Raw genomic sequence first — 22,252 nt, 5'->3', positions numbered from 1 at the left:
GGAACAGTCTGGGAACAGTCCAGCTCGAACTGCCAAGCCAGGTCCTCCCTGGACCGGAAACCAGCATCCTGAGACCGGTTTCAGGGTATCGCCCCTCTTCAGCCTGAATAGCTTGAATCCAGTGAGCAACTTACACACGTCTGGGCATACCCATCCCGCATAGGGCGAAAAATGCTGTACAGACAAATGATGGATGTAATACTGGGCAAATCAAACATTCACCTCCAGTCAAGAGATCTGGGTTAAATCTATTTTTCTTTTGCTCACCCTGCCACCCTAGTTTGGACCCCGCCATATGCAAATCAGTCTTGATCCTGCTACTCATGGAAACCGGCCAGCCCGAACTGCCGAGGCACATTATCGAATCGCAATTTGAGTTTGCAGCTACTTTCCGAATTGGTATTTGGAAGGGGCGTTTTTAGGGAGGTCCTTCCAAATATTGATCCGGAATGGTATGTTTTTTATGTTTTCTGACCAAAAGCCAGTTGCAAACCATTAATATATTATCAACAACAATGTAATGGTACCTCATTTACAAGAGACCCCTTCCCCTTTGAAAATATTGACAAAATATTTTTAAGAGTAGTCAGTGGTCTCATGAACTACTGACTACTTTTAGAAAATGTTAAGTACATTTGATGTTTTTTGGTATTTTTAACACATCCATGTATTTTTAAGGAAAACCGGTTGCATTAAAATAATGCTTATTTTAAAAGTAATCCGACATGGTGGTCTGCTGACCACAGCAGGCCACCATCCCTGTGATTCGTAGTGAGTCACAATTTGTGACCTTCCTCATTAAAATTCATGAGGTAAGTTGAGTACACTACGAATCACTTTCTGCTAACTGACCAATTAGTACATAGATGAATTCGTAAAAACAGAATGGATTTGGTAAAAGTCTGTGTGCAACTTGTGACCACTTTTACCAAATCCATTCTTAATATATATGGCCCTATGTGTGTCTAGCAACACTCTGCATATCAGACTGTATCAGAAACCTACTTCAGTAAACAGTTTTTTGCGTTCTTAATCTGGATCAGACAAAGAACATACCTTTTAGTGAGAAATTTAGGTCTGAAAGACTGTGTAGTGAAAAACAAATGTATGAGACTGAAGTGAGTCAAAGGTCAAGATGATGTACCTAGAAAACTATCAAAAGTGTGATCATTAAAACGAATAACGCAGAGAGAAGTAATCTGTTAATTCCAAATGATCAAAGAAAATACTGAAGTACAAAAAATGTCACAAAGTTTACAGCAGACTCTCAACAAGTATTCAAGATCTTATAAAAGCACTAGCATCTTCTCAAACTTGATCCACATACACAATGTATTGGAAGGAAACCTTAGGTAACCTATAAGACAGGCAAGACCATGAAAAGCATACTGATACCCAGTGATACTTTCAACTACATGTTTAAGTTAGGTAATGTTTAAATGTGACACAAATAAATGTGAAACAAACATTTTTCAGGTCTTTTACTCTTTATGGCCTCCCATGCAGATTTTCTGGTTCTCATTATAATACATAGAAGAATCAAGTATTTCTTTGACAGTGACATGTGGCCGTGCTTTGGAAACAATCTCTGTGCTGTCCACTACCAGCAGTAGCTACCCATTTTACCAACAACATAATTCTATGAAGAAATGGTGAGAACGTGCAGCAGAGGCCATCTTGAGAACCTATTTATTAAGTTACATTGACTTATCACTTTGGTGCACTGTCTGACCTGCTGTGTAGAGGTTTACTATGCCACTCTTATGTCAGTCATCACTATAGGTATACTTCTTATCGCTTTAGGCTATCAACATAGTTTAATGCTTGGTTATAATTCGCTAACATGAATATACTTAAGGGTAATATCTCTGACATATGAGCTCCTCCCTTTTTACCAATTTCTTACTTATCATTTGAATCCTCTAAATAATTAAGAAATAAAGAAAACTCAAAGGAACGATTTATACATGAATTCGTCACTGCTTGTCTTGACACTCAAATACTTTGAGAAATTTGCCAGATTTGGTGCTACATGCTATATTTTATGAAATTAACAGCACTAGAATTACATGTTACAAATTGATTAGACATGTCAGCCTTTTTTGTTGCTTTCACTTTAAATGGATAGTATGTAATTAGATAATGAATGTAGAAGTTACTTTGAAACTGATTGTTAAATCTGATGCTCGAGCACTTTAAAGAATTTGAATGGAGTAAGAAGTAAGAATGTCGTTCCTTAGTTTTTCATATTTTACCCCTGAGATCTGTTGTTACAACAATGAATTATTGTTTAACTCTTGGGGTAAATGCAGTTTTCTCTCTTCCACTTTTATACCTGTCTCGAGTGCTGTAAACACAATCTTAATGGGTTAAAGTAACAACGTTTGAGGGATTACCCATTAATATTAATATGAATAGCATGTGAGGCAATGTCTTAGCTATGGTGGCGCACATGTTAGCACCTCTGTTATGATTGCCAACTGCTGATCATGACACTCCTAAAGTTAATGAAAATCTGAGATTTCTATTACGATGATCAGCTGTGCATCTCTGTTATAATTAACAACCAATGGACTTGAAATAATGAAAATCTGACATCTCTGTTATTATGATTAACTGACCTAGTTTAAATCAATAAAAATCCTGGATGAACGTACAAAAAAACTTGCAAGTTACTTTTAAGAGATAAGGATTAGAAACATTGAAGGCCACTGTACACATACATTGTGATCAGTTTTGTGTGTAAGTGACTTTTGGGCAATATATCACGTTCTGTGAAGCCACCTTGTGCTGGTCAGTGTCATTCCTGTCCATTAGGTACAAGAGATGGTTGACACCCACTTTCACATATCATCCCATTGTCATCCCTGCAAGCTGTAGAATTCGGTACACTGATCACACACACAAATTACAGTTGTCCTGGCCCTGACCACTTAGCGGCCTTGCAACACTGAAGCCATTAGGGCTCACCACCTGCCACTTCCCTCGCCCAGCCTTTACAGACAGGCCCCCCTCTGTAAACCAGAACATTACAGAAAAACATTTCATAGCTTCTTACCACCACCTCTTTTCAGTACACTGATGCTACATACATAACATAGACTTTAACCAACCTAGCAAGTCCAGCACAAAGATAGTGAAGGAACCCTTCTCCTCAACACTCATCATGTGGCACATCAGTGAATCCCCCTTCTCCAAAGTTAAGATACTTGGCCTCATCACGAGAGCCTTAGCCACCATCCACTGCTAGGTCCAAATTTAAATGGACTGGATGAACAGCTTTGTCATTCCTTTATCTTTACCAATGCACCTTTGCACCATGGTCAGCCAAAATAGAGAACAATTAACATTCTGCTTCTATCCATGGACACCCTCCAAGACATTCTCATCAATCTGCCAAACTTCTTCAAACCCATATCGCTTGGCAATACTTCTCAGCGTTAACAACATAACTGAAAAAGCAATTCAGAACTTAATGTGCCACTCAAAACACCACTGTACAACCAAGAACCATTCAGCAACAAGTACCTTAAGTGCAGACACGCAATGAAATGATGGTGGACCAGTCTCTCTTACAACCTCACCCAACTCAGATATATTAATTGCACAAGAAAATCCTTGATTATCTAGCTAAAGCTTCCTTCTACAAGACTGCCATTAGTAAAGGGGTTATCAAATTCACTACAAATTCACTTGGCTCTTGTACACAAATCTAGACACTTGCCAATGATTGCAGGACTCTGTTCACATTTCGTTATAGCTTGGCATCAAGTGACTTATCTTTAAAGCTTGATAGAATTCCAATGTCCTGGTTGAGAACTTAACGATTATCAGTGCTTCCAATTCACATGTGGTGTTTCTTTATAAAAATGGCAGTGATCATATGTCCTACATGCTTCATCTTCTTAGCTCAGTAGTGACTTTTGGTGTTAAAGAAAATTTCGTGCTCTGTCTTATACTGCAGGCGTCCGCCACCCCAACATTATTTGTGACTGCTGCAAGAAACATGGCATCCGGGGCATGCGCTGGAAGTGTAAAGTTTGCTTCGACTATGACCTCTGCACACAGTGCTACATGAACAACAAGCATGATCTCTCCCATGCCTTTGAGCGCTATGAGACTGCCCACTCCAGGCCGTGAGTACTTAGCCATTCATCGTTGGGGCAAAGCCTTCATATAGCCTTTAAGTAAGCCTATTTTTCTTTAGATATCAAATTGCAGATGAAAGTGAAGATCTCCCAAAGAGTTCATACTGTACTCATATTTATTTATATATTGGACACTTGGTCTCAACCCCCTAAAGAACTTTCATCTACACCAAAACATGGTTCCAGCATAGCTAAATCAAATCTGCTATTGCTCTCAGAAACAAAACAAGTTTTAGGACCCATCCTGGCATGCTAGGGTAAATTGTGTCACTGACAGGAGAGAGAATTCATGGGGTGTTTCTTGGGTTTACATTAATGGCGCACAATTTGTCAAGGAAGTAATCGGATGCACCTAACCTGTGAGTTCTTGGTTTATGTGCATTAGAGTTGCAATCAGATCTAGTTTTGATTTAGAACATGGCAACACAAGAAGGTCAACTTTGGCCTACTGGCAGTGAGAGCATCGACGTGCACCTGACATCATCAAATAGTATCCCCATAATTCTGGGAGGAGGAGAGAAAATGGCTGGCATTGCTGGATTGGCTCAGGATGTGTAGAGCGGATTCCTGTAAATGAGTTCAAGGACCAAACCGCATGTGTTGTAGTGGTTATTTGTAGATAAATGCTATATTAAACCTACTTTGTTATGTGATGCACTTCTAATGCAATCTCAGGTTCTTTATGAAGGGAATGGCTTGGGATGAATGGACAGTAAGGGTCAGTTGGATGTGTTTCAAGGCATGCACACCATGCACCTGAATCTGATAGATATTTTCTTTGGTCTGTAACCATATAGCTTTTTCTGGGCTTTGTAATTTCCTGATTAGACTTCGGCTCTGGTAATCTGTTAGTGGAAACAGCAGATGTCTAGCAGTGTTACTCTGTCTTTGTAAACCTGTAAGATATTGTATTGGCCTACTTGTATTGTTCCAATGAGTCCTTTAGATGCAAGATGGAGTCATTGTGTCCTCCAAGAGTCTCAGGGTTGGCCAACATCACTAAACGTTTTGCCTCAGCAGCCTTTAACACACAGCGGACTGTTGAGACATAATTTAATGCTCTAGTATTCTGCAAAGTGGGAGTCCCTCATGGCTACTGGGAAAGGCATATTGATGAAAATCGGGATCAAAGCAGAAAAAATTGTAATTTAAAAAATTTAACAAAATAGCTCCTGATCTTAATAGCTTCACATACATTGTTCTCTAGCTCTTTGTTTTGGGGAGGTGAGCAGTTGCAAAAACCTGCCTGTCTGAGGAACTTAGAATTATTGTGTTTTGTGTGTTCTGTTTTCCACTCTAACTTCTTCTTTTTGATGATTTTTTTCCTCCTTACTCCAGAGTCACATTAAGTCCACGCCAGACACTGCCACGTGTCACCATCAAGGGCATATTCCAAGGGGCCAAGGTGGTTAGAGGCCCGGACTGGGAGTGGGGTAATCAGGATGGTAAGCTAGGAATTGTTAGTGAAAGACCAGAAAAATGTTGCAAACTTATGTAATTGGTGTAAGGCTTTTAAAGCAAAAACTCTTATAGTTATTTTTGTCAGGTTTCTGTACCTTTTCGTGTTTTGAACCAATATAATTTAAAGATTATTTGTCATGTTAACATTGTGTTATGTGTGGGCAGAGCGCACTTTCAAATACAACGCAGTAAATCTACTTATCCTGATTTGAACCTCACTGAGATGTAATTTGCCCAAGATCACACAAAGTCAGTAACAAGACTACTGTATTCCAAATTCCAACTCACCTGTAATTTCCGCATTGCACACCATCTCCTGCTTTGTGGACAATTTATATTTTAGCAGCTGTCTCGTGTAGGGATAACCAGGGTCCCGTTGAGAAGAAAATCTAGTGAAGTAAATCCCTTTTTAGCTTATGCCCTACACATAACCCTCTGTCAGTCCTGCTTGTAAGAGATATAGAAGGTGAGTGCGTGGTCTGCCAGATGATTTCCTTCAAACACAAAATGAGTACTCCCAGACGTATGCCGTTCAATAGGTTCATGCTCCTACAACAGATCTTTTATATGACCTGAAGTGTATTGGTCTTAATCTGTTTCAAAGTTTCCCGTGCCTTCCTTCATTCTCTGGAACGGACAGTGCAAACCACTAACTAAATTCTTCCTTGATGATTAGATGCTACCAAAGATCATCGATGGAAGGCTTAAAGGCTGACTCGCACCATTAGAATACACACATGGGAACTGAAAGATTTTTGTTATAATTATAACTGTTTTTGTAACTTAGGGTCCTCAATTTGGAGAAGGCTTTATTTTTGTTGTTAGTAGCAATAGTAGTAGTCTTTGTTTATACTATTTTTTTTTATTGTTGATATCTTTTATTGTCATATGATTGCTGTCATTTGGATTACTACTGTCATTGAATGCAGATGAAGACTGTCTAGGTTGCCTTTTTCTGACCTTCTCTTGGCCACAGTCTTTGTTGCTCCAAAACCTATTTCTGACAAAAAAACGTTTAATTTGATTTATTTTGCCACTTTTCTATAGCACTGTATATGTCCCTGTATGGCTACTTCATGGTGTTTTCTATAATAAAAAGCAGATCTGTGGAAACCGTTTGAAATTAAAGTAGATGCCAGCCAGTTGACCTGGGGGGTGTTGGCATGGGTGCCATTGGCCTTTCTTCTGACTCCTGATCTTCCTTTCCCCTATCAGGTGGCGAGGGGAAAACTGGAAAGGTGGTGGATATCCGTGGCTGGGATGTGGAGACCGGCCGCAGCGTGGCCAGTGTGATATGGGCAGATGGGACTACCAACGTCTACAGAGTGGGTCATAAAGGGAAGGTGGACCTGAAGTGCCTAACCGACGCATCCGGAGGCAGCTACTACAAGGAACATTTACCGAAGCTAGGTGTGTGATCAGGACTGGACCATACGAGGACATGCACTATGCGCAACACTGCACATATAACGTTCGGTGTTTCTCATCTCTTAATGAGCCAAACCTTTAATTTCAAATGGGCTTCTCTTAAGTTATTTCGTGGCTTGTAACTGTAAAGAATTGGATTGGACTAATATAGCCTTTTAAGGCATTTTTCAATTCTTACTGCTGCAGTGTTACTGCTTTCCATTCCTTCCCTTTACAACACCATTGGAAAAGTAGCTTTATTGTCCTGGGTCTTTTTTTTCTTACCCAGAAGCAGTTGCCATTCTTATGCCCCAAATGTCTTCTATGTTATACACCACCTCCTTACTCCGCTATTCGAACATGGTCATGATCAAGGGCTTCAAACCCGCTGGACCCTTAATCCTCAGCAGGGATTTACAGAGATTAATTCCAGCTCCAATGCTTTCAGTGTTCCTGAGGAACCAGAGGAACTATTGTTACTTTGACAATTCCTGTCCAAATATCCCCCAGCTCTGTCTTGGTGTTGTCTCAAAGCAAAATATAAAAGAAACCAGAGTGCCATATAAAATATTTTTTAAATGGCTAAGTGCCCTGTCACTCTTAAAGGAGAAACTATGCAATTCCTACTGCTTACATGTTCCATGACCAAGCCAGGTACACTTATAAAATACAATATGACTTACATTTCAATGACTGAACTAGAGGTGGACTTGTCTTTTGAAGAAGTTGTGGATATCCTGAAGGGCTCCTACTTCTAGATACTCAGTGGAGAGTGGTGAAACCAGACACCTTTCAGGATCCACCCCCTCCTACTGCCCTTCCAGAGACTCCAAGCCAACCGTGAATTGCCCACGTTATCTGAGCCCCGTCAGCCTCTGTTACTCTCAGTCGTCACTATCCCTCAATCTTGAATAATGACTATATTCCATATTTGTCTTGTATGTTTCTGAAATCTGAATATTTCCTTCCCCAGATTTTGCACTCATGTTTTTCTGTTCTTTTGCACAGGTGTCTGCCTGTTTTGTATAGAACTATTTATGCTTTTGCTCGAAGGGTTTCAAACTTTTGACTTCCTTTTGAACATGAGTAGCCCACAGATGTGTTTCTGTAAACATACGCCTCGCATATTCTGAAGGCATAAGGTGGTGGCGCTGCATTATTCAGTTTCACACTGCAGAATGCATTGCAGTTTATTGCAGCTTGATGCTTAGGCTTTCGGGACAAATTTGGGGGGGATTAGTTTGTTGTGGCTGTGCCAAGTTTCAGGGTTGCATGTCTTTATGGAGTTTTGTTCAGCATGAGCCAGTCTAGATGAAACTTCGGAGTGCTGTACAGTGGTCCTTGACAATAACACACATAATAATAAGTAGTCATGCAAACACAATGTGCAGGCACTCACAAACGGATAGTAACTGGGAGACGAGCAAAAAATAGAGGCCATCCTTGGAATCTTGTATGCTATCATTAAGAACAGGAAAACCTTCCTGTTATGTCTTTCTTGCTTGTTAATTACTGTTTTTGTGTCCCCACCCCCCCAAACAACATTGCTATGCATATTGCATGTATGCGAAATTTAGTTGGTCTCCTGCAACTTGTAGTTATGCTTTCCCTGTTGTGTTTGGACGAACACACTGAAGTATGTTGTGGGCTAAAACACATGGTATATTGTATCACACACAATAGACAGACACCTCCTGTTACTCCTAGAAAGGTTTGAAGACAATTCTGCTAGTATGTCTTCAAACAGCTCTTATATATGTAACTTGATGAGAATGTACAATCATTACTTTTGATTTGTGATAGTTTTGCTGTAAATCATGGCTGTTTGAAGGGTATTGATAGGCAGTAAAAAGAAAAGGTGAAAGCCCAAAGTGAATTCCGAAAATGCAATATATTCTAAGTGGTATACAGCAAAAACCCAGGATAAGAACACATCTTTTGAATAAAGGTTGTGGGACAGACAAGGCCGGGTGAAGTGGAAGATAAGGTGTGGCCTACAGGTGTTTTACCAGTTAATAGAATGGACTGAAAATGGTTGCATGGTCTTGACCCGCTGTCACTTTGTCTCTGTGTATTTGTAGGCAAACCGGCCGAGATCCAAAGGAAAGTAAGCAATGACCGCCACCCCTTCCAGCATGGAGACAAAGTGAAGTGTCTGCTGGACATCGACATCTTGCGTGAGATGCAGGAAGGACACGGCGGCTGGAACCCAAAAATGGCAGAAGTGAGTTTGACCTCTCTTTGCAACCATTATACATGTCTGTCCGGCATTGGCTAGAGGCGTTCTGACTCAAACTAAGGAAAGTTGGTAACTCTGTGCACCGGTTTGAGGAGCTTTTCAGGTAGTCTAGTTTTCTTTATAGGCTAGAAGGAATGGGGAGGAGTCATTTCTATGCCAGACTTTGTCAGGTATGTGCTAGAATTTTGGAAAACACCGTCTAGCAGGGCCTTCTTCTGGAAGGTCTGCCTGCTTTGACTGATTCCTTCATTGGTATGACCTTTATAGAAATGTTATTCTCATGCCATTGGAAGGCGGCGGCGGTTCCAGGATGAATATTCGTGAAGTGGTTCCATTGTTGTCAAGACTTGTGATAGGCTCTGTATTTTTGTTTGTGAAGTTCATAGGTCAGACTGGGACCGTTCACAGGATTACAGACCGGGGCGATGTCAGGGTGCAATACAACAGTGAAACTCGCTGGACTTTCCATCCTGGAGCTCTGACCAAGGTAAGAGGTGAACAAGTCTGCCACTTGTCCAGAGTAAGAGATTGGTATGGCACTGTGATGTTTGTAAAGGTAAGATAGGTGAGGTGCTCTGTGAAAAGTAAGTGAGTGGTTAGTGTAAAACTCTCATGAATATATGGAATGGTTGGGTGGAGAGCGATGGTCAAAGTTAAAAATGGTTTAGCATGTAGCTGTGACCAATGAAGTGTGCAGACTTGCCTCAAGACTAGAGATGGGCATATTGAGCGTCATGTCGTATGAGACGGGTGGCAGATTGGGTGTTCTGACAATGTGTATATTGGAAGCAATTACACAACAAAGGCATGAGTGGGGCATAAGCCCTGAAATTAAGTAATGGGTACTGGTTCTTACTATTGTGCTGGCTCCTCTGCACCTCTTACTAAGGTAAGCTATGAGAAGAGCATGCTTTCTGACGAAGACTTGTGGGTGGGAGCATTTCTCCAAGTAAAGAAAGAAAGGGCAGCCATGAGCTCTGATCAAGTTAAGGAATGGATAGGTTTATAGCTATTTATGAGTTTCAAATCCTGCACTCTTTGTGGTTATAAATCTTTGCAAACACCAGAAGAAGATGCATGAGGCAAACCAATATAAGCAGGATGGAAGACCTTTAATGTAAAGTCAATGTGCAGTCGGCCTGTTTTGGCTGCCTGTAATCTTTAATGATGGCCTTAATCGGGATTGCAGTAATCAGTGCTGAATTACATCATGGTCAAAATATCTTAATTTATTGCAGGTAATTAAAACAATTACGAAAATTATCCACAGTTAAAATAAATAAAAATACAGCTTCAAGACATTGACAGAGTTATTCTGCAGCCCTTACAAAGAAACTATAAAATTGGGCATAACTATCAGCCCTTTAACGGATTGTGGAAAGATAAAGAACAGCTTAATTCATAAATTAAAATACACAGCCAATTAATTGCAGATTTTCCCCTTCTCAGAATCTTTTAAATTCCTGAGTCTATGCTTGTTAAGATTTGGTTTCAATAAGCAGTTACATTCCACTTGCAATGCTGGACATAAAAATATTTTGTGCGTAATTGTCTTCAATTCACATAAGAGATATTTGAATTGAAGTTCTTCCAACCAAAACAAAACTTTAGTGTTGTCAGCAAGTGAAACCTAACATATACAAAATACACCTCGGGATGAAAGACATTTGTAGGATTTTGAAAAGTGATGGGATAACAGTTGATATGTGTCAAGAGTTAACCATGAATGTTGCTTATGTTGTTTGTTTTGTGGTGAGGCTTTGTTAATGGAAGTTATTTTTCCAGAGAAGCAGATAGCTACTGTAAGTGGTTAAAGAGAGTGACTTTGGATGCAAAGAGCTAACTTTAAAAATGCTCACTTCCTTGCTTATCTTATTGTCCCAAGGATTACATCATAGGGACTAGGACATCTCCTTCCATATCCACTGCTTTAATGTTCCCTCTGAGGCATTGCATATTTTAAATCACAGATTCAAAAACCTAGCATCAAAAGGGAAAACTCAAAACAAACTTGTGGCTTATGACAAACCAAAAGACAATCTATAGGAGTGGCACTACTAAATGTGTACCAGCGAGTAATTTGCTCAGGAAATCTGCCGACCCATAGCTTAAAGTTGGAATTAATTTAGTTGAAGTAACTAGAAAAGGTGGGACCAATGATGTAGAGTCATTGTACACTTGCATTCCGCAGCTTGAGACCCTAGATGCAATCAGAGGACTCTTAGAAGCACGGTCTCTGGACAGCATCACCCCAGTGCCTTTTATCATGGAATGCGCCAGATTGGCCATGATGGAGAATTATTTCAAATTTGAAGATCAGATCTTCCTCCAGACATCTGGTACTTCAATGGGCAGCGTTTTTGCGCCCAGCCTCGCGAACCTATATGTCCACTTATTCGAACAGGACTATGTACTCAACCACAGCAACCCTTATCATCATCATGTGGTGCTGTGGAAGAGATACATAGACGACATCCTGGTGGTGTGGCGAGGCACAGATGACGAAATTCTAGCCTTTCATTCGTGGCTAAACCAACAGAATGCATTTTTACGCTTCACCATTGAATACAGTAAACATCGTTTGGCCTTCCTTGACATCTCCATTTTTGTTCATGAAAACTCATTGAGTTCGGAACTATACAGAAAACCCATGTCTAAAAACTCTTTGTTGTCATTCAACAGCTATCATCCAAGGGCACTCCGTGAGAACCTCCCAGTCGGCCAGTTCCTGCGGATTCGCAGAAACTGTTCCACCAGACAGTTGTTTGATAAACATGCTGGAGCACTAGCAAAACAACTACAATCGCGACAGTATCCTAAACATCTAGTACGGAAAGCCTGGAAACGGGCATCTAATAATCATCGAGATGCTTTACTAGATACCGCTGTGCCAAGGACCACCAGCGAGAGACTCACTTTTGTTACTACATTCTGCACTGTGTCCAACCAAATACAGAAGACAGTACGCAAGCATTGGCCGATATTGAACATAGCATCGGGCAGTATCTCGCCTCCTTTATTTGCTTTCAAAAAGGGCCCAAGTTTGCGAGACAGTTTGGTCCACACAAGACCACTATCACATTCAGTCTGTGAGACAAATACTTTGTGGTCCTTACCACCTGTTCGGGGCCATTTCCCCTGTGGCATGTGCAGTGTCTGTCCGCAGACTACTAAAACTACATCTGTGGACATAGGCACAGAACGCCCCTGGATATTACGCAACCACACGAATTGTAATTCGGATTGCGTAATCTACAGAATCACTTGCCCTTGTTTGCTACATTACATAGGGTACACCACACGGAAAGTCAAGCTCCGCATCAGCGAGCACAAAAGTACCATCCGCTGCATGAGACAATCCACGTGTTTGACCGAGCATTTCCTAGCTAAGAAACACAAAGCTGAGGACCTCAGGTGGATTGTCTTAGAACGTCCATTTATTCCCCAACATTTAACGGACGTTTCTCAATTTCTATTTGCCAAAGAACAGAAATGGGTTTATAAGCTCAAGACTGACACCCAGGGACTGAATGATAACATTCCATGGGCTTCCGTCTACACCTAAGACAGTTATACTGCCATACTGTATGAAGGTGTACATCCGGTTAAATGACTGGGACGCATTTTACTAATCATAACACCCATTTATATCCATTGATTATCTATTTGGATGGGCCGAACTTCTCCATGTCCATCTCCCTTTGGGTCTTCTGCTTTGATGAGTGAGTCATCCCTTACCATCAAAAGCTAAACATGATTTATTAGAATACTACTAGGGCACTAGATGACCCCTTTGGGCACCACTACCAACTAGACCCCCTGAATGAAGAACTGGTTGCCATCCCTGTATCTATCTGGCACGAGAGGGGCTGTAACTTTAGCTCTCCTAGTAGTAGTGACCAGCGGGCATCATGTTTCTCATGGTGACTCTACTTCACGAGATCTATACATACCCTGTGTAACAGTGTCTCAAGGATTCTGAACCACTGCCTTATAACCCTTGACTTCGCTGTGAACCAATTGTTCGACTTATGATCTTGATTGCCTAAACATTCGGGGTTAACACCTACACTCTACTCTGGGTCCATGCTGCTCTCGAAAGCGGTTTTAGTGTTACACTGATTCAGGTGCACGCATCCGCCAGTAATTGCCATCTACTGTTCACGCATGCGCGACAGACGTAGCAATAATTCCACAATAAACTCGCTATTTAGCAAGCTCTCCGCACACTCGATGTGTACCATTTCTCTTCCTTTTGGGTGACCGGCTCTGTTTCGATCACGGCTACAACGGCCGATCTGCCAACAAACAAGGTTTTTCTGATACAACGTGATAGCACTGATCTATGCGCTGTGGGGAATTACGTCTCGGGTAAAACTTCGTGAGGCGCATGCGCTCTATTACGAACACGCTCACTTGTCCCGATCGAGACACACAGCTGATCTCGATCGCGGACTTCTATTTCACCTGCGAGCACTATGAAAAGCCCCCTCGGGTAAAACGTCGTGAGGCGCATGCGCCCTATTACCAACACGCTCATTAGTCCCGGTCGAGACACACAGCTGATCTCGATCGTGGACTTTTACTTCACATGTGAGCGCTATAAAAGGCCCCCTCCTGTTCCGGTCGATACCTCCCAGACGGCTCGTGAGTCAGTCAGAGGTATCGACGGACAGGTAAGGGAGGAGGCTGATAGCTCTTGCTGTGTTTGCTCTGCAATTGAACTATTTCCCCAGATGGAACCAGTAGAGCCCAGTGGACACTCATAGCCACTTTTAATATCTTTTACCAATTCCTAGTATTCCATCAGATTATATGGGCAATAACCATTCACCAATTACTGGTTTCTGCCTATCACTGGGGTCCATTATGCTACCAGTTTACTAAGATACATGATCCCATATCAACTAGGGTCAGCAGAGATTTAGACCATAAATACATTCTAAGAGTTAGGAGTTCTTTAAGGTTTCGGACATTCTAGCTATTACAGGTTCTTTTTAATATGTTTAAAATACGTGTGTTTGAGATTGAAGCAGACAGGTATCAATCAGCAATCTGTCTGGGCTTTTCTCCACATTTAAACAGAGCGGTGCCTCCTTCTCCGAGTAGTCAGCCGGGTGAGGTGAGGCTTTACTCCCACACAAAGCTGGGTGAGTTTTTTTGCTATTTTTCTACCACTATTTTGATATACAAATTGTATCTCCAAACATCGTTTTGAGTTTGTCTGAATATCAAGGCACGGCTAACTTTAGACCGGCCATTTTGCAACTGATGGTTTTGTTTTGATGTGCATGAGGTTTGATATATGTATTTTATTTCCAGGAATGAAGACATTGTCCTCACGCTCAATGCTAGAGCTGTTCTGGTAGGGTGGCACACGCCACACACATATCCCACATTCAATTGATTTGCATGGGTTTAGTTATTATTGTTTTTTCTCTTTATGAGATTACTTTAAGCAGTAGCTTTTTTTCAATTTCAAGGTCCTGAAGAAAGCCGGGTCAAATTGACCGCTCCGGCTGAAACATGTCGACCATACTTCTCACACACGAACCAAAAATTAGCCTGTAAAATTCATACCAGACTATAGGTTCTTTTAGATATGAAATTTGATCAATCTACATTAAATTCATTTTTGATCAAATATTCATTTTTAACCTCACATCACTCTCTTAGCACTGCACTTTACAGGAGCCCTCGACTATTTGGGTCCATACCCCTGCAGGAGTTTATTTTCCTTCCGGGTTTCACTAGCCTGTATACCTGAGCGATCTGCCATCTCGGGCTCAGACAGTGATTCCTTGGAGTTCCAGATGACGATGCTCCGCCAGTAAGGGTGGGCTGATGGACTCCTTTCTCCCGCAGGGGTGCCTCAACTATTCGCAGGTTCTCGTACACACCTTCACATTAACCGTCAGTTGGCTATTTCTGTTTTGAATGGACTGTACTTCTTCTTTTTGTTCTATAGGGACCAATGAGGGACCTGAAATGTATTTGCTTTACGGCAAGAAGGTAACATATATTGCATAGACTTTTCGCTTTAAGGGAGGTGAGATGATGATGATACCTGATGATTCAGCCAGATGCCCAGATATTTGTAGGCATGTACTCTCTATAATTTAGAGGCTTCTAAATGGCAATTCTCACTTTTTACTGACCTGCGGCCTAGGATTACGATTATGATCTTGTCCTTGTTATTGGCCAACTTATTAAAAGTACAGAATCCACTCAGTATATTAAGAGACCTCCATAGACCAGCCGCTGTTTGATTTCATGGTACAGTATCATCAGCATATTGCACAACAGGTAGCAAACTATCACCAAACTTTGGGGGGAAAATTTAGCTTAATCCATAAAGTTACATAACTTGGCTACATATAAATTAGTGATCATCAAGGAGCGAGTATGCACAATAACCTGGAGCTTTATTTGTGAAAATAGAGAAAGGTTTGCACTATACATAGGATTAAACCATTAAAACAATGCCAAAGTCTGATTTTCACTTTTTGTGCAGCCTTTGCAGTTGTAAACTGCCTAGGGCATCCCATTGAGCCGGTTTACTTCTTTGCTAAGGGTTCACCACATTTTGCATCATTAGACTGCCATCTATTTGTTGGGTGAGAAATTTTATTTTGTTTTGTCAAAGTTTTTGAAAGAGTGAGCATTGGCATACCAAAATAGTTAGTAATCTGAGCCATGTTGTTGAAAAGATGTCAACTCCTTGAACTGATAATTCAGATGGTAAACTCAGATCCTTTTTCAGGTCCTTCAGGAGATTAGGAATGTTTCTTTTTTTTTTTTTAAAGAAAATACAAACACCTCAAAGGGAAGAGCCAATTGGAGGGAGAGAGAAAAAGAAGCCAAGACGTCTGCTTCAGAGAATTGGAGATACACTCCTCTGATATCAATGATAGTTAAGGTCTTGATAAAGGCTAAGATTTCTATGTCTTGGACATTGTAGCAATCTGGCACCAGCCAAGGTGAAAGCTCTTCAATTTGAAAGTTAAAGCTAAAACCGAAAGAGCCCTTAGTAAACATCGAGGTGGTGTTCTTGTAATGATCTGCACATCTTCTAAGCCATCTGAGGTTTTTCAAGTTGCCGTCAAACATTTTACGTGCATGAGTTTTAAAAAAAAGAAGGCTTTTTAAGTGTGCTTTAGAATGAGGTCCTGAAGCGTGCATTGCCAAAGCTAGTTAGTCGTCTTCAGAACAGGGGACTGACCATTCCATATATAGCATGCTTCATAAGTTGAGGTGCTGCTTATTGATGAGTGTATTTAGGAAGGTCAACATCAAACATTCAGGATGCATATAATGCTGTGATAAAAAGTATCTAGGCAAAGACTCACGGAGCAGAACGTTGGGCTTTTAGGAGTCATTTTACATAAACCAGGGTCCACGCATAGATATGTCCTATTGTGGGCGTATATAAACAAACCAAGGGCCTCGTTTATAGTTTGGTGGGGGCATGCCATGACGGAGATCTCACTTCACCTCCTGTAAGGCATTAACAGTTTGCTGAGTGGCCGTAATGTTTCATGCCACTGATCAGAAAAACATTCTGTTTTACAAAAACAAACTCCCAAAGTGGACGTTTATTTTTGTTAAACAAAATACTAATTTTCTCCCAGTGTGTACATGGCGTTTTTCTTTTTACTTGTCTGGGACAGACTAGCTGTCCTGAAAAGAAACTGGGAGTACATCAGACCATCCACTCTATGTAGGGCGGACAGTGTGATCTACTTACACCGATGGCCCCAAGTCAGTAGACCATCGGTGTAAGGGTTTTGCCAGCGGGTGCACCACCTGCATAAACATAATGTCAGATTCTAAATAAAGCGGTGTGTCAGTTTGATAGACCGGGTGCTCCGCCATGTTTGTGGCGAAGTATCATACCTGCCAAACTGTAAATCAGTCATGTTTATGTATATAGATAGAATTAAAAGTTACAATCATGAAATATACGCAAAAGTCTAAATAACAAAACAAATGAAATAAGTGACCAGACTGAGTAAGTGATGCTGTATGCGGCTTTGCAACAGGAGGATTCAGTTCTCTGTGGAGCCATTGGGAAGCAATTGCTCTCACAAGGGCCCTACTGATTTTCCAGGCTCTTTCCACAGACCCTGGCAATACCAGCCTGGTAGACCTACTGTAGTAACCCCTATTCAGTCTGCTCGGTCTCCCTTCTTTTTCATTGTTCCCCACCTGGATTGACTCCACCCTTCTGCACTAACTTCTCTGGATGTGTTCGGCCTTACAGATTTACTTTAAATGACTTTGTATACATCTACATTGAAATTCCAGGATCTACAGTGAGCTCTGAATAATCTTTTGTACTTGCGATGATATTGGAACTGTTTTGTACTGGTCGAAACGCCGTCGACATTACATGGCAAAAATACTTCATTGAACTCACTTGTACATGATCCATGTAATTACTCTTAACTATATTTGGTTGGCCATTAATGTCTACCGTCTTTTTTCTGATCATGTTACCGGACTTTTTTGGTTTGTTGTCTTTGTCAGGGGCTCTTCTGATTACTTATTTCACAGAACACAATTGTTTTATGTAGACTTTTTGTGTATATGTCATGATTGTAATTTCTCATTGTATCTATATACATAAAAATATCTATCAAATCTGATTATATCGGATATTAAAATGATATATATATCACAAATGTTTCCTATTAGATAGTACTCAACGCTAGTTCTTATTTCATCAAACACTTTTTACCTTTAAAAGAAACTGGTAGGACTTTTGCTCTGTTTATAATATTGCATACCCATTCCTTCTTGGTTTTACGGGTAACTAATAATAATAGTTCTTATTATAAAGCGCATAGTTACCCCAATGAGGTGTCCCAACGCTAGGTGCAGGTGTCCACAGTTCCAGATGTAGTAGTGAGCTTCCCTAGCTCCCACCCTTGAAGAACCAAGTTTGGAGTTGCTTCCCGCTTCCTAAAAGCACCCTCATGTGGGTAAAACAGACACATTGGAAATCGGGGCCCAACTTTTGCAAACTTCTTTGTAGTTAATCCTAGGATTTAAAATAAAATTTAAACCTGAACCTCAAAGCTGTATTTAAGGATGAATTTGTAATGAAGCTGATTCAATAACTGTATGTCCGAGGCATGTGTGGAGGTAGATACACATGCTTAGCATAATCCTGCCATCTAGTGTTGGGCTCGGAAATGTGAAAGTTGTCTTTCTTTGGAGAAAGTCTTTCGAGTCACGAGGTAGGTAGGTGACTCCTCATGCTCGTGGTGTGCATAGTCATCAACTCCTTTGTTGGATTGTTTTCTTCAGTCGATTTGTTCGGACGTGTGCTCTTCTGCTCCGGTTCAACACCGTTGTTGTTTCTTCTTTTCCATATTGTACCGTCGGTATTGTTTTCTATCGCTGCTTTCATCAGTCTCCCTCGTCTGTTCATCAACATCAACTTTGTGTGGGCGACTCAAGTCAGCTGCGGGCTCCGTGGGCCTTAGCCCTTCAAGGCACACTTCATAACTTACGTTACCTCTGCGCTATGTCCATTCGCTAATGAAACGGGCACCTTTCCGCTTCTGTCTTCACTGCCATGCCAAGTTTCCACGCACCGATCTTCACCAGATGTGTAACTTGTGCCTCTCCCCTAAATAAAAGTAGGGTACCTGCGAGGCCTGCTAGTCTTTTCAGTCGAAAAAGATGATCCGTGACCATCGAGCGTGATGCCTAGGAATGTCCCACCGTACTGTAGATGATGCACCAGACCTCTTCAGACCAGAGGACCTTCAAAATGAGTTGCATGCTCAGATGTCTGCTGCTGATGAGGGTACCTTCTCCCACGGGGACCGCTCCAATCCGAACTGGAGTTGCAGGATCTCACACCAGGTTAAGTCGTAATAAATGTGCCCCTACCCCGACTACAGCAGTCCACCACAAAGGGACGCCTACCAGACTGGCCAAAGACTATCGTTGGGCCATGGTCGGCACCAACAGGTTGCATGGGGCACGGCTATACCTGGCTCGGCACCGAAAAAGCACTATAGGCCGCACGCTCCCGAGCCGACTTCTCCATCGGAGTCAAACCAACTTTCAGAACCAAAACTCTTGGCATCAAAACACTGCTTCACCTCAGTGCCGAAAATTCCTGTGTCGGAGCCGAAAACCTTGGCTCCGAAAACGCTGGCACCGAAATCTTTGAACATGGTAGCCGAGATCCGACGACTTCGGCAAGCATACCGAGTCAGTGGAACCATCATTACTAAACCTTCTCAATCTAAAGCACACCCAACCAAGAGACTGTTGTTTGAGAAAGCCTTGAAAGTCCCAATACCACCAAAGTAGAACAAGCATTGGCAAAGCCAATAGGTCTGGCCTATGCGAGATCCATTTGATGTTTTTAAGACTTTGCACAGCAAATTTTTTTAAGGCTTATGATGTGGTTAATGCTGTGTATGTATGTATATATATGTATGTATTTTAACCATGCAGCACAGTTGCCCTGCTGTTTATTTGTAAAATAGTATGCATTTAAAGAGAGATCATTTTTTAAAACAAATTTGTATTATTTTGTTACACACAAAGTAGGGCTATATTGCATTTTGACAGTTTTCATTTATTTAGTCATGCAAAAATATTTAATATGTTACAATAGTATTTATATTTGCTTACAGTTTTGTAAAATCTCTGTAATGTATCCATCACAAAACGTAACTTGACGTGTTTGGCACATGTTCCATGAAAGCATCCTCAAACTCTTCCAGAGTAGCAGTAATGTTCAGCCAGTCAGTCCATAAGGTGAATCCTGAAATCCATATATTGATAATTAATATTGTTGTATTAAAAAATGCAGTCTTTGCATATACCTGGTAGTTAAAAATGGATCCCGATGCAAATTATATAGGCGTGTACCGTGCGTTAGACAGTGTACCAAGGTCCCTTGTGAAATGAAAGCAATGGTATCCTTGTGTCCTATAAAAATAAATTCAAACGGAAACAGTAATTTGTTTACAATATGTCCTTGTGCGACTGCACCTGTTACATAAATAGAAAGAGTGACATTGAAGTGCGTTTGCAAAAGGTAGGGACGAGAGAAAGAGACACCTGCTAAAGTGTTATGAAATATTATTGCTGATAATTTGTTGTTGTTTCTAGAGAACACGTTGGTGTAGGTTAGAGGTGATAACGCAAGGATGTCAAATCTATTTAATGAAAAAGTGCTCTGTGGTGGAAGTAGTGCGTCCTGAGTTGTAGTGTTATTAATTAAATATGCAGCTGTATTTTATTGCGGAACAACAAATTATTATTGTATATTGATCTTATTTTTGGCATAAGGTGTTACTGCACGTAATACATGTAATGTGATTAAGGCGCACTGAGTAATGTTGTATAGGCTAGGACTAGAAAAGTAATAAAAAGAGAGAGGCCTGTTTGTGTTGCTTATGTGATTCAGTAAGTGAACAACCGGGCCTGAAAGAGCATAGATTTTTAATAGTTGTCCGCGGTGGAAAGGCATGAAGACTGCAGTGCAATTGTTGTTAGAGTTTGTGGTGAGGTGTAAGTAGACACAGTGTTGAGCAAATTGTTAAAAGAACCTAAAGGCAGATTGTAAAGTTTTGAAGTTGGAAACGAAGAGGAGCCGGGGGGAGCAGTGCTTAAACATGGGGTGGGTTGAAGAGGGATTCTCAAGGGTGGCTCTAAGATAACTGTGTCTATTTGTTTACAAATAGAAGGAAGGTAAATGTTACAACTTGTGCATAAAAGCACAAAGGAGTAAAATTACCGTCCAAGACCCAGTAGGCTTTCTTCCTGAATGGAAGTTAGGATGGTGTGATAGCATGGGAGAGTATAGAGGGGTGAGGCAAGTCTAGGGACAGAAGAGGAATATGTAGATGTGTGAAATAAAGTTGTGGTTCATGTTCATTGTGTTTGTGTTGAGCATAGTTCCCCTGTACCTGCTGCACAAACGTAATGTTAGGTCTGGTAAGTATAGCTCAGAAGGACTAACAGTGTTGTTGGTGTGTGTGCCCCGAAACAGGGTGATAAGTTGTCGTGGAGTAAACAATAGAAGCAGTAGCCCTCATACTCCCAGATGGGTGTCATGCTTCATCATCGGCTGTAATATACGATAGTAGTTAGCACAATGGCAGTATTGATGGCCACAAAGATGTCTTGAGAGAGAAAAGAAAACATATACAATAAGACATTTACAAATATTGGCTGTTTATGCAAATGTGTAATCTAATTAATCAAAAATGTGCGTGGTGTCCCAAATGAGCATAGCACCTACACAAAGGTGACAAGTTGTGACATAAAATAGGTTTCAAGAATACAAAAAAAGACCATAACATAAATAATCAGTAGAAAGTCACAGCCTTCTAGTACAATGGTAGGGGCTGGGAAGTGATTCGTTTTTAGATGAGTGTCGAAGGCGTTTCGACCCCACCATCAATAGGGGGTCTCTTGAGGACCTAACATGGAGGGACACTTGAAAAAATTATGTGTGTGATTGAATGTACTCAATCAAATTATGTATGTTGCGTCAACTATGCCTGGTACGATACATGACATCAGAAGTCCGACCTGTAAGAAAAGACAGCTAATCAAGGATGTCACCACCAAGGGATATGGGTTGACACCTCACTTAATACACATAGTATGCCTTAACGTCAATATAAAACCATGTTGTGGGTGAAATATCGCCTTGCAGTAATATTTGCCCAAATAAAACAAACAGGCAAGTGACCACACGTGGAACCACAGCACCCAATCCATGCAAAGAACGTTAAGCATCACTAGGTTGCATAACAAATGCAGGTAATAGGTATCCTACCCTAATAGAGTGGAGTTTGTGTCCCTTATCATTGGGCAGAGGACGAGCTATGCTGAGGGAGAAAAACACGTAGAAAGTATTTACCGGTTAGGTGCTATATAGTAGAAAATAGTAGAGAGAAGCTCTCACAAAAGCCTTGTCTACAAGAACTCACGTGGTCCTACGCAGAATATGCCC

The 22,252-nt window shown here is 41.1% G+C and overlaps 1 protein-coding gene across 15 annotated transcripts in view; it reads left to right on the top strand.

The window, feature by feature from the left end:
- The window catches only part of MIB2 (MIB E3 ubiquitin protein ligase 2), a 325,069-nt gene that overhangs the window by 123,771 nt on the left and 179,046 nt on the right, over window positions 1-22,252 (top strand). For all 15 annotated transcript variants that reach the window (XM_085609519.1, XM_085609515.1, XM_085609505.1 and 12 more), the window contains exons 3-7: window positions 3,965-4,136; window positions 5,487-5,593; window positions 6,825-7,019; window positions 9,098-9,240; window positions 9,635-9,742. In XM_085609519.1, the coding sequence (XP_085465645.1) occupies window positions 3,965-4,136; window positions 5,487-5,593; window positions 6,825-7,019; window positions 9,098-9,240; window positions 9,635-9,742 (725 nt within the window). The remainder of the gene's footprint in view (window positions 1-3,964; window positions 4,137-5,486; window positions 5,594-6,824; window positions 7,020-9,097; window positions 9,241-9,634; window positions 9,743-22,252) is intronic.

The sequence above is a fragment of the Triturus cristatus genome, chromosome 1_2 (genome assembly GCF_964204655.1).
Source record: "Triturus cristatus chromosome 1_2, aTriCri1.1, whole genome shotgun sequence".
NCBI lineage: Eukaryota > Metazoa > Chordata > Amphibia > Caudata > Salamandridae > Triturus > Triturus cristatus.
Note: the sequence above shows the minus strand (reverse complement) of the source record. Positions and strands in the feature narration are given on the sequence as shown.